At 38.6% G+C, this 15,785-nt stretch overlaps 1 protein-coding gene across 1 annotated transcript in view; it reads right to left on the reverse strand.

Moving 5' to 3' along the window:
- LOC139670141 (potassium voltage-gated channel subfamily KQT member 1-like) overlaps window positions 1-15,785 on the reverse strand; it is a 490,265-nt gene extending 474,480 nt beyond the window's left edge. The window contains exons 1-2 of the mRNA XM_071551440.1: window positions 15,696-15,785; window positions 13,583-14,146 (exon numbers count right to left, since the gene is read on the reverse strand). Of these exons, the coding sequence (XP_071407541.1) occupies window positions 13,583-13,965 (383 nt within the window). The 5' untranslated portion in view covers window positions 13,966-14,146; window positions 15,696-15,785. The remainder of the gene's footprint in view (window positions 1-13,582; window positions 14,147-15,695) is intronic.

The following is a 15,785-nucleotide window of genomic DNA, read 5'->3' on the forward strand; positions in this document are numbered from 1 at the left end:
CTTACATACCCTGTAGATATTATTACTGTATCTAACTACATATATCTATCTACTATATCTAACCACATCTCCTATTACGCCTCAGGAAAAGTAAACAAAAAACCCACAAAACAAACAAAACCAAAACAAGATGTTTACTAAAAAATTGGAAAAAAATTATGCAAAGTGCTAAGATGTAGGTGCATAAGGATGTATAAGGGAGGACAATCAGTGCCACTTTTTTGCTAAGGGATTCAGAACTGTCCAAATGCTGCTAATACAGTCTGCAAATCTTGCAACTTATAGCTAAGTGTTGTTTCTCTCCCATTTTTATGTATTGAGACTCTCTCTTTTTCCATTTCCAAAATACAAAGTAAAACCATTCAAAAGACCCTTTAAATTCACTTACTTTATGGCACTATATCTTCTGGCCAGTGAGTGTCATTCCTTCCCAACAAATAACAAAGGCAGCTCACATGAACTGAGTACAGATTAAGTTGCAGTGGGGACAAAGTCAAAGTCAATCACAGATAAATGAGTGAGGTCATCAAGAACAGCGACACCAACACAAAAGCCAAACCAAATCCAAACAAATCACACAAGAAACAAACAAACAAGCAACACAAAAAGACCCCTCAAAAATAAAAAAAAAGAGAGCTCAGTTCAAAGGCAGTTCACCTAGTCAACTAGTAAGCCTAGAATTGATAGGAAAGATTTTGTCCCAGTAATCTGTAATCACAGCAAAGCTCTGGCACACAAACATTAGGTTTAGAAAAGAAGACTGCAATAATTTGTAAGAAATTAGAGACATGCTGCAGATACTGGTCTGTTGCACAGTCAGCAGCAAACTGCAGTGGCAGCATTCCTGCATGTAGTTAGTCACTGGAGAAAGATGTGGTTTATTAAAGAAAAAAGTTTTCTTTTTGAGTCAACCTTGGCTGAAAGATACAGCCATTATGTGCCCTCAGCTGTAAATCTTAAAACAATCTGTGATTTTCCCACTTTTATCTCATGAGAAGAACATATTTGTTTTCCAGCTAGGGAAATTCTGTGGAGAGAAAAATAGTGTTAATAGACACGAAAACTGCTAATAATTATTCAGATAGGGCCTTATGGGCTCTGATCTCATTCTGTCTCAGTTCCCCAGTATTTGATCTAGCTAGATTAAAGCAAGTGCATGTAGGCTGCCATGACTTAGAGCAACAGGTGCCCAGGGAGCAGTTCAGGAAACCTGTAGTCCAATAGCTTTGCAATCCTGTCAGATGTTAAATGAGATTACCTGCATTTTATTCTTTCTATGAATAAAAATATTTGTTCAGCTGGCATATACAGCATTGTCTATTACACAGAAGGTCCACAATACAGAAACAAGTATTTTTGAACTAGTGTATGTAACTGCAGTAAAAAGGTGTCTTTTTGATACTACAAACAAACCAACACTCTCAGTTCTGCTGTGCAGGCATGCATTCAACATGACAGTTTTCTGTTGGCTCTCTCCAGACCCTTTGACAGTCTTTACCATCCAGTTTTGAGTCCTAGAAGACAGTGCAAGAGGTTCTCTGAAACAAGGCCTTCCCAATACCAAGTGCTCCTTTTTTGACAACTCCCCAGAATGCTGGAAACTTGCCCCACTAGCAATGATTTACATTTCAAGCACATTTAGTTTTACTTTTGTCTATGGAATCCCAAACGGAAGACCTAGACCCAAGATATACTAATAATCTTGCTGGGCAGTCTGTGGGATGCTGCAGTCTGTCATCTCCATGAGGACAGAACAACCTGCTGAAGTGAGAGGGAATGGTATGAACCTAACTAGTCCTCCTTACAACCAACATGAAAGTACACCAACCCATTCTTTACAGTTTCTGGTATTATCAGCCAGAGTGGGACAGACTTGAGGTGGCAAAAGTAACAGGAGCATTGTAAGGTACATACAAAAACATATACAAAACCCCAAATGGCACTGTTCCAGGCAGTGATCTTACAGTATATGGTCACTTAACACAGTAAGCAGTTCATGGGTGGACACAACCTCAGTGTGAAGAAGCTGAGACTGCTCTCCCCTCTCACTGGATATGTATGTCCTGGAGGGGGAGGCAGAAAAGAGCTGGATCTGAGACCCTTGAGGTGCCATTCAGGACCCCTGGTTTACACAGCAGCCACACAGATAGGTTTTAGCCACTGCTGGCAATGCCCCTTGAGTGCACTTAGAGCAGTTTATACTCTCAGTGCTCACCACAGGCTGTTGGAAAAAAGCCATGGAGCTGGGTGAGTAAGTGGTACCTGTGTGATGACAAAAGTGCTTGAGACAAGTAGTGGAAACAAATGTCAAGTCCTCCCTGCACCCCAAGTAAATCCACTTCCACAGAAAAAAACCAATCCTTTAGCATCTTTTTCTCTAATACAGTGGAACAGCATTTCCTTCTCCCTCTGACATCTTAAATGACACTGCCTTCATAGCTTTGTTAAGACTACTGTCTCTGTCACTGAGCCATGCACCAGAATGCACATTAGCTTTGATAAGTCTAAACTTAAATTGCTTAATTAATTGCCAACTGATCTGCAGAATCCAACAAGCTACAGCTCTCTTGCCTCTCAGGCAATCCAAAAACCTCTTTGTGGATTGCTCCTAACAGCCTCCAGAATGCTAAACATACCTCTAACCAATGACCTTTCTAAACATACTGGAGGAAAAAAACTTGGGTGAGCGCCAAATTACTTGCAAAGAGCAGAACAATAGCCGAATATGTGGTACAACATGCAAACCACTAAATCACAGAATCATAGAATATGCTGAGTTGGAAGGGCCCCACAAGGATCCATATCACTGGGCTTGTCTTAAGGTTTTGGGTTGAGAAACCAGCTCTTCCTCCTAAATGCAACAGCAAAGCCTACCATTATTAACTTGTCAGCAAGTGACAAATAGATCCTGTGTGTCCCTAAGTATTTCTGATCAGATTTCTGGGATACTTATAGGAAGGGCAAGCGGGTGGGTGTTTGCTTAATATTATTGGCTTGCTGTGAAAGTATTTAAGGCTTGTGCTTTTCATGTGGCAATTTCCCCTTCTCCAGCAGCTGCCACTCTGGATTTCCCGTGTTGCCTCTGTTATCCATGCTCTGTCCTACAAAGGGCAGTTCTCTGTGCTGCAAGGGTGTGAAAACAAGTTGTGATTGTTCACTTGCTTGCAAGTAGTTATTTACATCAAGAAAGAACAGTTTGTCCTGTTGGCATCTCTTCAGTTCCTAAAGGGAAGAAGCTGATAAGGCAGAGACATAAATAATTACCAACTAGTAGAGTTTGTCTACTCTTTCTTATACTAAAAGAACAAAGGTGCTACTTTCTAGTATTTTGTCCTTTTTGAGTCTTTATGTGATTCTTGAGGATGTTAAGCCACTGTTTGAGATGTTACTTCAGCAAATATTGTTTTCCTTTTCTACCATACAGCTGCTAAAAATAGAGAAGTATTAACACTTGGATTTCTTTTTCTTCTTTTTCTTTTTTTAACTTTACTGAAGACAGAGACTTATTCCAAATCACCAAATTACAGACTGTTTCTCTTTTTAAAAGAGCAAAAGGAAAGAAAAAAATGTTTTCCTTCTCCAAGAAAAAAGGATTATCTGGGACTCTCCCATTTGGTTTCAGATTCTCAGGCAACACAGTTCACATTTACAGATGATGAACTGTCAGGCTTTCCCAAGAGACATCTTGCTAAGGTAAACTAAATTTTAGTATTTCTTGATTTTGCATAAGTTCCTTAAGCCTCATGTAAGCACAAAAATAAAACTGCTTTTCATCAATGTTTTAGATCATCCTCCTGAAATCTGTTTCATGTGCTAACAAGCTCAAGTAGGCAGTTCTGTTGCATTGCACCTTTGATCAATCAGCGTTAAATGTTACAAATAAGTGTCTCTCTGTGTTCTGGTCTTCCTGACATTGCTTCCTTTTGGAGAGTAGCTAGCACAACAATAAATATGTCTCTGTTATTATTGTAGCCAGGGTCAAATTATATTTAATAGATTTATTGACCATGAGCACAGTTTATGGAAGCCTATGAACACTGGGAACTAGTAGGTTAACACTGAGAGCAAAATGATGTCAAGTACTTTATCAACAGTGAACCTTTTCAAGGTCATGCTATAACAAGATTATTTTCCACAGAAGACAAGCCTAATGAAAGTTCTTAAAGGAGAACTTCATAATTCATAATTCCTCCTTTTAAGTTGGTTTTGTTTTTTTTTTTTTAAGTTTTGCAGCCACTAATGCCATTTCTAGCAAAGACTGTTTATGCATATGGGGTTTTGTGTTTATCTCCTGCAGATAAGTGTGTTTGAAGTGTTGATATATGAGATTCTTATGAGAATGTTATCTTTCGGACAACAAACAGGGAATGAGTGAGGAGGGGACAAACTTATAAATTCACAGACTGAGATACAGTCCTTGGCAACCAAAAACAAAATAGTAGCTTTGTGGCTGCCTGGGCTTACCAAACTTCATTGACTCTGCTAAGTTGTGTGTAGAGAAAAAAAAATAGAAAAAAATGTGAGTTCCATAATGAAACCGCTAAAATCAACAAAATTATTATCAAAAATCTATTAAAACCTATGGTCTGCAGTATTCAGATGCCTTGATCATGGGTAGCTGATGATTTTAACACAACCAGACATGTCTTTTCCCTGCTGTTCCTTCCTTGAAACTGAGTTCCTGTGACTCACTTCACCCTATGAGAGCCCTTCAGCTTGAGAATTGCAAATGGCTTGTAGAAAACCCTATCTTTTAAATTACTTAGGATAAAAAGATTATCTATCTGCTTTTTGCTCCAGGAGATTTGAGCAACCTTCTCTAGTGGAAGGTATCCCTGCCCATGGCAGGAGGGTTGGAATGAGATGATCTTTAAGGTCCTTTCCAACTCAAACCATTCTGTGATTCTATGATGTGAAGCCAAAATGTTCTGGTCTACTAACAGCAGGACAGATAAAATCCAATTGCTTCAGCTGGACTTAAATTACAAGAGAAAAATACTGAATTGAAGCCAATATGTCCAAGTAAATCCATGTGCAAGTACACCCATTGGAGCTTCAGCTTTTTTCTTGATGACAGACTACAGAGTTGTCCAGAGGAGACCAATAGCTTTAAGTCAGCCTGTTTTAGGGAGAATAAAGGAGTTCAGCCAACAGAAAGCTCTTTGAGAGGCTCCAGCTTTTTAATTTAACTGGTCATTTTGTGGCAGGAAAATTAAGGACAGCATTTCCATTTTTCCTGTTAAAAAAGTGCAAGATATTCTCATTCCTGAGTGCAGGAAGCACTACTCTTTCTTCTAAATGGGACTATACTCTCTTATGGCAAACAGCCATGTGCTTCTAGAAAACATTCTTGCTAGTCTGAGTGAAAACTTAATCCAGGTTCTCAGATATTTTTGTTATCCAAAGGAGTTTCCGAAAAAAGTCATAACGAGGTTTTCCATGTGCCTTTGTAGGTAAGTTTTGGTGTCACTCAGTTCTCTCATAAATCTCTTTCCAGGCTCCTGAGGCTTCATGTTTTGTTGAAAAGTCTTGTGCTTATACATATGTGATCATACACAAATGAAGAGTTGGTTGGAAATTCTGGTAAAGGAACAATTTTTCTGCTGAAAATACAAATATGCTAAAATTAGAAAGTAGTCTGGGAATGCATTGGTTTCAGCAGAACTGCAGAAGGAGATCAGACAGGTTTTAATGGAAACTTGCCTAGATTTGGACTCTACTAACAGGGAGTCTGCCTGGCAGAGAGTTTGGGCATATCTGACTTACTATTTTTGCCTCCGAATAAAATATTTTCAGAGATTTGAAGCCCTCAACTAAAGGAAAATTCCACGTTTCACTTAGATATACCGAGGATATCTGTTTTCAGGGGGGAATTCAGCTCTTTCTAGGTTGCATCCACAAATGCCCAATAGCCCCATTGCATGCAACATAACCAGCCACTATTTCTACACCACCTAGGGAATTTAAAATTTAAGTTACAAATACACTCACCTGCCTAAATGCAAAACATCACAAACTGGTTTGAATCAATAGCTAATACCAATGCTGTTCAAATCACAGCATGAGCCACACATCATACAAAAACCTGTCTGAAGTTATGTTATTTATAAAACATTCACAGCTTCTATTAGTAAAGAGTTCATATTTTCAGAACATTTAACAGCCTCACTTATTTGCTGTTCTTTAAAAAGCACTAAGATTAGGATTTTGATTTTTCTACAAGTTTAGCTGGCAGTAGTCCAGAAAATTGCATCCATGCATCCATTACAATCACTGGGAGCACTGATCTTACAGAACCTTTTAGTTAGTGCCCTGCCTTTCTTAGGATTTAAGCTCCTTGATTCCACTGAATGCCTCTATCTTCCACTAACATATGTGCTTCTGTGTTTCTCTTGTTTGCTCTTATCTCCTTTGTCTTGTTACTAGAATGTCTGGATGTCCTCTCCCTTCCTGGTCACAGGAATTGCACTTCATTTTGATTCTCTATCTAAGACTTTCTAGAAGACACATAATCACTCCTTTAAACAGTGACGGAATCATTTCATCATCATAACTTCAGTGTTCATGATTATTCTGATACATTTATCATTGACCTTGACTGGGAGACAAAGGAGTCAGTAGGTTTTAGCATGTGATCTATGACACATCTCCAGAGGGACAAGAAAGTACTATGACCCCCTACAAAGTAACACCAATCTCTTTGTAGTACTCACATTAATTAATGTTTCTTAGGTTCAGTATCTAAAAGGGAAATAGTTGCATAAAATGATGCTGTGCAAATACAGCCACCAAGTTAATGGCAGCTCGATTACTTTTAAAACACCTGAAACACTTTTCTCGTATTTGGTACCAAGTTAATGGGCAATTGTAATCCTAACACCAAGGAATATCTTTTTATTTTGATGGTTTCTGTAAGAACAGAGTTTTTTCCCATAAAAGCATAACCAAATTCCATCAACAGCACCATATCAATGTCACACTATAGTATTTGTTTTCACTACAGAAACAAATGATTTCACTATAGAAACAGCATTACCCTGTGAGGACAGACATTAATGCATATTCATTGCTCAAATTATTACCAAACTGAGCTTTTAGAATAAGATGGATTGGATTTCTTAAAAAAATGATGGAAAAAGTCATCAGTAACTTCAAAAACTGAAAATAAACCTTACATATGCTGTGGCTTTGTGCCCTGTGGTTAGGTTATTCTGTGCCCAATACAAAGTACACTCAGATCAAAGTTCTTCCTTAGGAACTTTCATAACATTTCTCTCCTGAAAAAACTCTTTAGTGCCAAACAATCTAACTGAGCTCAAAGTGAAGTGTTTTCATCTTTGAGGTTATTAACTCCCCTCTATACAAATGTCCACTTTAACCAAATATAAAGAAACATAGTATCTCTGACTTGTCTCATCCTCTGTCAATATGAGTTGAAACTGGCTCGAAAGTTTTTGGTAAGGCACTTTCAGACAGACATGCTCAGACAGTGTGGTTGAAGAAACCTCATTTCCTTAGAAAGAGAGGTTAAGAATTAATAACTCTCCCCATGTATTTTAAGAACAGCCAAATCCTGAAACTACAGAATCATAAAGAAAATTCTCCTTAATATTAGTGCATACCCATTAGCAACAACTTAAGACACTGCATCACCCAGTTGAACATGCAACACTAGGCAGTAAGAGGAACATTCCACTTTACTAAAATAAATAGTTCTTGAGTTTCTTCCCTTAAATACTGCTCATCTTTTGGTACCTGAATTTTATCATCATAAACAAGACATCTGCTTAGTACCTCTTAGTAGCGAGTACGTAGTTGACAAGTAGCCCCTCCAGTTTTAAATTGAAAACCTTGTCAGTTGAATTTCTGTATAAAATGTCCAAATAAGTAACTGCTATGCTGGCAAGGAACACCCTAAACCAAATAAGAAGAATTAAAGTCCCTATCTTATGAAAGCACATCATGTCCCGAACTAGGCTGTGACACCAAGGTCAAAGCCAGAATCTCAAAAGCAGCCATATGCTTATAATTACTCTGAACTTTTGTTGTTGCTTGTGTTGGTCATATTACAATCACATCATTGGAAAAAGCAAAATATCTGTTTGCATTCTAGAGATAATTGTGGAAAGGACAGAAATGGGAATTTGACAGTGCCTTTGAGATAAATAGTTATAAATAATGGGTTATAGGTTCCATTTACAGATAAAAACAGGAGCTGGTGAACACTATGCTAACTTACTTGCTATATATATTTAGTTCACTAACTGAGAGCTGCTACTCACCGAATTAAAATATATGCAGGCAAGAGCCCCACAGTCATTACAAGGAAACATCAGATCCTTATTTTTTTTGGATTTTAATGTTCTTTGTATCAGCAGCAATTGGATGCCAAACAAAAATGGAGTATCAGCCAGAATGGTGGCTCTTAACAGAACACAACCACAGCATTTCTTACATGAAGTTGAAGGAAGTAAAAAAACCTGAGAAAACAAAAGTTTGAAGAGAAACAATAACATGAAATAAATTCCAATTTTGAATTTGTTCCAGTAATCTGAATTCTCTAATTTTTTTTTTATTCCTCATGGTGACAGAGACTTTGGTACATAGAATCTTTCATAAAGGAAAACACCCTTAGCTGGCCAGCCCCCATTTTATAAACATATTTCTGATCTTTTATACTTTTCGTCCAAGGTTTTAAGTCAGTGACATTATTGATGTCATTCACATATTTGTAAGGACCATGCTCCCTGCATTATTCAAAAGTAGTTCTTTAGCTGAGTTCTTCTCAACAAGGTGCCAGGAACTTGTACTCTGTGTGTGTGTGTGTGTGTGTGTGTGCGCGTGTGTGTGCGTGTGCGCGCGTGCACGCACGTGCTTCTCTTTGAAGAAGCCATGGGGGTCAGTCTGAAGGAGGAAAAGGGTAACAAAACAAGCTTAGGGTATATTTTCATATAAATCAGAGCCAACACCACAGTCCTCTGGTGGGAAAAAAATAAAACAAATAGAAAGAACTTTTTGCAGTCTTGGCCAACTGGTTACAACTGCCCCTCATTCCCTTCCAGTCTTGGCCAGCTGTTTAGTGCTGTTTGCAGCATCATCAGACCACTTCCTAACATGCCAAAACTCCTTAAGGTATAAAAAGCTCCTCAGTTTCTTGCTCCATTACACTGAGTTAACTAAGCTTAGGAGGGCTGCAGCGAGTGCCAGGAGCAGCATATATTCTGCAGAAGAAATGCATGTCCAGAAGAGAAGAAGGGATGGTGAGAGAGGGAATCTTGCCCTTTTGGTAGGGGTAAACTATTATGCCAGGTGTAGTGAAACCATACTCTAGGGAAGACACATTCCTTGTGTCTGCCATACAGTCAACAGAGAGACAGGCAGCATTCCCTAGGAATGATCCAGACTCTCTCTGAGTCACCATTTGGAGGAGTTGTTCCCTTATAAATCATGAGGCAGCCAGGAGAGCAGACTTTGTTGCTAGGCAAAACTCAGCATTTAGGAAATGTTTTTCAGTCAAACCAGGTGGTCTGCAGTACTTGCCAGCGGATTTGCAGTGTTACTTTACAATTACTAAGCACAATTTTATATGAAATTTAACAAGTGATTATGATCCACTAGGAGCACTAAGAGAATAATGGTGAACAGTACTTCAAGGTGCTGAATGTGTATTACTAACTTGACAGACCATCCCATTTTTCCCATTGGCCAAGGTTTCTGCTGGTATAGTAAGTTGAACTGGTTCTCAAAGTACAACAAATAACTAGAGCTGGCAGGAGCAAGCTGAATGGTGAAAGTGGATGAGGATGGCTTGTTAGCAATGAGCTGCTAGGTCAGCTCACCTCATCCCATAGGAAATTATGGGAAAGGAAGGCTTTTCTAACTTTTAAATGAATACAAGCTCCAGCACTCATCTAGCAAGTGGCCAAAACAGCAAGAAGCAACCTGAAACAGATGCATGTTCTCCCTTAAACTCTTGCAGAAAATGGCAGGCCTGGGAACACAATGTAAGAGTCCCTCTCATGGGCCTCTCTCTTGCCTTCGATTTGCCTCCCTTTTCAACCAGCCTGTGGTTTCTCTAGGGCCTGCCAGCAAGCCTTCCAGCTGTGCTAACTCCAGCAGCGATGCTGACATCCATTTGCTAAGAACTGGACTGAGACCAACAGCTGGTTTTGTATCTCCCCACAGTCATTACCACTTTTTCACTATTGATTTGGACAAGATTCAAACCAGTTGCCTATGGGTGAAAGGTTCCTTGTCCCATCCTGAATTCCACGCTCCCTCTTTTCCCTAGCTTCCAGCTGTCATCTCCTGGCCCTTCTTCCTCCCAGTGGCTCTCTAAGTTCCTTGACCATTACCAGCTGTCCCACAGTTCCAGTTCTCTGGGTCTACATACAGCCTTCTGATCTCCAAAACTTCCTAGTCCTTTTTCCTTTGTCTTTCCTGCTTAAGTCAGATTCTCTTTGTTTTTGAGCTACACTGCTCTTGTATTGCTTTTCCTCCAGTTTCAGCATCACTGGCATGAGTCTCAGCTTCTATAACAAACCAATCTAGCCTTCTCTGTCTTGATTCTAGGCTCTCCTCTGTTCATGTTTCACCACATAGAATAGCTAGACCCTCTTCTTCACCATTTGCCTATGGCTAAGGTGGCCCCCAGAAACTTGGCAGTGCAACACTCCCCACCTCAATTCCATTCTGGCACTTTGAGCACCTACACTGAATTCTGGTTAATGTTTATGATCATTGCTACCTGGTGTCTAAAGAGGGGGCGATGATCTTATTATCAAGAAAACTGTCTGACTCCACCCCTCACCACTCAGTTCACATGTATTTATCCAAATGAACACAACATTCTAGCCTATAATGGAGTCATTCCAGTAGTAACTAAATGTATATATGTTTCAGAAACAAATTCATCACATAAATAAGACTCCGTTTGCAATTAAATGATTAAATGTGTAGATTTGCCAAGCAACTTTATTACCATATATTACTCATTACCCATACATATTTTTCATTCCTGAGATAAATTATGACGGTTATACCCCAATATCTTGACATTTGGGTGTGATATAAGCAAGTGCATAGCTGAGCTTAGAAATGAAATCCAAGCCAGGCACATGCTTCTTTTTCTGAACTGAGGACCATATGGCAAATAGCTGGACTAATATAGGTGATCTCTACTACCTGAAGGCTCTTACACAGCCATGAGGACTGGTTGGTTACAATCAATGTACTGCCGTTACATCTAACATCTGCTTCTCAAGACGCCACTTCTAAGATCTCAACTCTGTTCTTGAGGATTTTAGGACTAAAGCAGTCCAGTGAAGCTGAAAAGTACCTAAGTGAGAAGGTTTTCAGGACTAGAGGGGGAATTCTCAAGCAAACGCATCCATCCCTTCAAATATTTTGAAACTAATTTCACCCTAAAATAACTCCACTAAAATATCACAAATTCTATATTTAATTAGGCAATAATATTTCTAAGACATTCAATGAAGTTCCTTAAGAACCATGAGTTTATTACCTTAAAAGAAACTTCAAGTATCAGACACACTGCAAATGTTATCAGAGATGAGATTATCTTGGTAATTTCAGAATGAGAGAAGGTCAGGTCCTGGAGCACTTGCCTTGGCTGATTTTGGAAAGTTATCTTCTTTCTAGCAGAACTGGCTCCAGATCATACCAGACTCCAGTCCTCCTTGGACAGAAGGTTCCCAAAAGCTTGTACACGAGTTATGTGGCCTTTGTGGCATATGAAGGCCAAAGTGACAGTGCAGGGACAGTGCACATCCAGCTCCCTCAGGCTACACAAATACCAGCTTGAAAGTTTGGATTCATTATGAAAACAGTCATAATCATCATCAGACAATTTCATAAGTTGCCCCAAATGCCCACATGTAACATGGGAAGCCTTTTAAAGCTAAATTACATGTTGTTCTCATCACAAAATTAATTGTATTTTAGACTAGTACTTTATTTCTTTAACAATGTTTCACTTTAATAATATTTAATGTTCTTTCCAAAACAGAAACTTGTTATATAGATGAACACACCATGTAGTTATTATTAGGACAAATATCCTTAAGACAAAATTCTTGCCAAAAACTGTCACAAATGTTTCCTTCCAAGCGACCTCAAATTAAAAAACTTTCAAAAGCAGTAAATCTACATATTCTCTCATTTAAGTCAGGAATTCTTGTCCAAAAAAACCCAAAAACTTTCTATTGGTAATATCAGTATTTTCTCCAATTTTCTGATATGGAGAAGGTGTATAGATTTTCATATTTTCTTTTATTTTAATGCCCATTGCAGAATATTAAGTACATATTAAAGGTCAACCTTGAAGTAAGAGAGAAAAGCAACAAAGATGATGAAACAAATGCATTTTAGCAAGATCAGTAAATCCCAATCTCAAAAAGGCTTAAATCATGACTATTCATATATTTAAATCTACTCAAATTACAACTGCTTAATCCTTCAGAATTATTCTATACTATAAGTGTAGTCCTTGAAAGAAGCCCTATCCTTTTACTTGGGGAAATTTAATGAACCAAAAAATCCTTTTAAAAACATCCTTCTGTGATGTTGAGGGGTGAAAGGAAGCAAGTATTAATAAGACTATCTATTTAATGCCAAATAGAAGCATTAAGATTCATCCTTAAAATTACCATATATATCTCTGGGCAGTCCTGACTGCAGTAACTGATGATTTTTTTTCTGAAATAAAGTCAGGCCACAGAAAAGTTCATCTGAGACAAACAATAATTTCAACACTCTGCATTTCTCTAGGACATATGCTAATTTTCTAATAAAAGCAAGGCCTTTTGGCTCAGCTTGAATTCACTCCAGCCAAAAAAACTTCCTCTAGCCTCAGTGAGAGCACAATTGAACCTTTTCTACAGCTAAGAAGACAAATTATCATTCTGTTAAGTAGCATTCAAAACAGTAATTGAGGTCTTGCTGAACTTGACAGATACCATAAAGCAACTCAAGGAAAACAGTAACAGCTGTATTAATACATTAACCACTGTTTTACAAGGGTACATGGAAGCTTTAATTTCCTCCTTGCATGTACTACATACATGGTATAATGAAAAACATTTTGCTATAAATCAATTCAAATTAGTAATATTGTGATTACATATTTTTCTAAAAAATTACTTGTTTTGGCACTTTAGCATGAGCAAAGCAAACTAAGAAAGCACGATGCATCTGATCACAGCTGAACCTTCCACATCTCATGATAAAAATTGCAGTGTTTGAAGAGACAACAATGTAAAGCAGCTAAATCAGCAACAGGCACTGCCATGAGCATACAGGACTTACCCTCGGAAATACCAAATATACAGTGTACATATTTGAAAACAAGTATCACTTGAAGAATAGAAAGCCCTCCATTGGAAATGTTAATGGATATAGTAGCTGACCCTTTGAGAAACTGGCTTGTCCATTGCTTTCAAAGGTATTAGTCATGCAACAGGTTTTCAGCCCAGGACCTCATGTGCTCTGATTTCTGACTGATTAAATGGGCAGTTTCAGATTTTTCTTACACCAAAGATCATGTGAAAACATAGGTACTTACACAGCAAAATGATAGATAAAACACTTCCACCCACTGGGCCTCTCCAGGAAATTGTAGACATCTCCCTGTGTGCTGGTTTTAGTTAAATAGTGGCCACGGAAACACTCTGTCGTACGAGCCCTGCCGACTTCACTGTCTGCCAAGGGTGCAGCCGTTGTGCCTTCCTTGGGGCTCTGGGGAGTCCTGGATCCATTATTCACAGAAGTTTCTGGAGCCAGAGCCACAGAAGAATACTGCATGTTGCTTAAACTCCTCCTGACTTCCAGCAACGCTGCAGTTTTCCTGTTCCCATTCAGACTGCTCCGCTGAAAAGTGGAGCCTTGTTCCTCTCCACAGTGCTTATCCATGGGGTACCCAACAGTTTCTCCACTATCACAGGACATCCTGTACCAATGCACAGGTATTACTAACTCTGATCAATATTTAAAATCATGAGGAAGGTATTGTATGTCCTCCCTGTCCAGCGTGTTCTCCAGCAGCTGGTGACTTTGTGCTGTTATCACAGAGCTCTGCTGTGATACAAGTGTGAGCTGTCAGCCTGTCACCTGCTGTCACTCACAGCCTCTGAAACGAAATCAGAAACATGTATTACACAATGACACGTGCTAGACATCAGACATAGCAGGAGTCTGAGAGAGGAAAGAGGTTAAGACTTCTGGAAAGAAGGAAGCAAAAAAATTAAGACAAAAAGTTACATTGTTAAGAAAGATCCTTAAAAACTATTTAAATAATGCAATACCCTTAGAGCAGCAGGGCTGTCTTGAGAGCTGATGCTAAAAGATTATTTTAAGCTGAGCAGCTCTTGAAGCATCCTGATTAGAGATGGAGCTGTGAAAATTTCCTGAATTTATAAGCTTGCTGTTGCCCAAAACACACCTGACTAAGGTTTGAACCTCAACACCTACACCTCAAGAGATGTTAAGGTTTCAAGACTTGAATAAATTATTTCAGTCACCTCGTAGGATCTGATCTTGAAGTCCATGGTACTCTGGAACAATTTTTCTCAAGTGTAGAAAAGAGGATGCAACTAATGATAACTGATATTGGGCGGTTAATATTGCTACAAAGAAAAAGATCAAAGACTCCTGACCTGATTCTTTATTTTCCTCAAGCCATTTAATATTTGCAGCTAACTCTGCTACTCTCAAGCAAGTAGCTAGAAAAAATATAATAGACAATAAGGTTCTTCTAAATCAATATATATTTCACATGGCAGACTTAAATTGCATTTTAAATTGTAGCAATTTCTTAGCAGCAATATTAATAATTTTGTGAGACTGAGAACAGCTTTTGTAATGCCTTATTTCTTACATACCACCATGGAAAGCTTCCTCATTTGAAAAGCCTAGCTGGAATGAAAAATGAAAATATTACAAGAATATTAAAAGTATCATGAGAGGTGACTTTAACTTCAGTGCACTGTTGATGTTAATGTCAAAATTAAATCTGTAATGTCATAGTGTAATGTACTGTGTTATCTGCAATATAAATCCCACATGCTAAGGAGTTACAACTGACTGCTTCTCTGTCAGAAAAGACTCACACACACACATTTTGAGTGACTTACTTTCAGTAAAATAGAGTATTTTAGAGAGAGAGAATTTCAGCCTTCACCTCCTCTTTTAAAATAAATCTTATTTTTTGCTGTTGCTTAAAGATCCTCATGGGTAGTGGATGAACTCCCATTCCATAACATCTGAACAGAGCCCTCCAAGTTGTTCCACAAAATATTTACATGTATACATTTTAACACTGTTCTTGACACCGGTCATGGAAAACTGAACATCAGTTCACATTTCTGCATTAGTCCTATAGCAGATAGAGAAATACATCCCTTCCCTTATCAGTTCTCCTAATCAAAAGATGGAGGGACCAAAGATTAAAATTAAAACACAAAGCCTTTCATCCGAGTCAACCTACAACAGGTACACATAAGAAACACCTAGGAGAAGTATGTTCCTCACTTTTAGGGTGATGAGACTACCCAGACAAGTGCTTGTAACAAAGACAGTGGGAAACAAAGCTACCTGAAACACCTTTGCTAGGCTGCTTAGTCAAAACAAGGGATCTCACAGACATACAGCACAGAAAACAGCTGGCAAACAGCACCTACCTTCTCCTGTTGTGTGCCCTATTCCTTCCCTTGGCTGCTGCCTCAGCTCCATACAACAAATTCCCGGGATAGGTGCAAGCAGAGAAGCTA

This window comes from Pithys albifrons, chromosome 3, assembly GCF_047495875.1.
Source record: "Pithys albifrons albifrons isolate INPA30051 chromosome 3, PitAlb_v1, whole genome shotgun sequence".
NCBI lineage: Eukaryota > Metazoa > Chordata > Aves > Passeriformes > Thamnophilidae > Pithys > Pithys albifrons.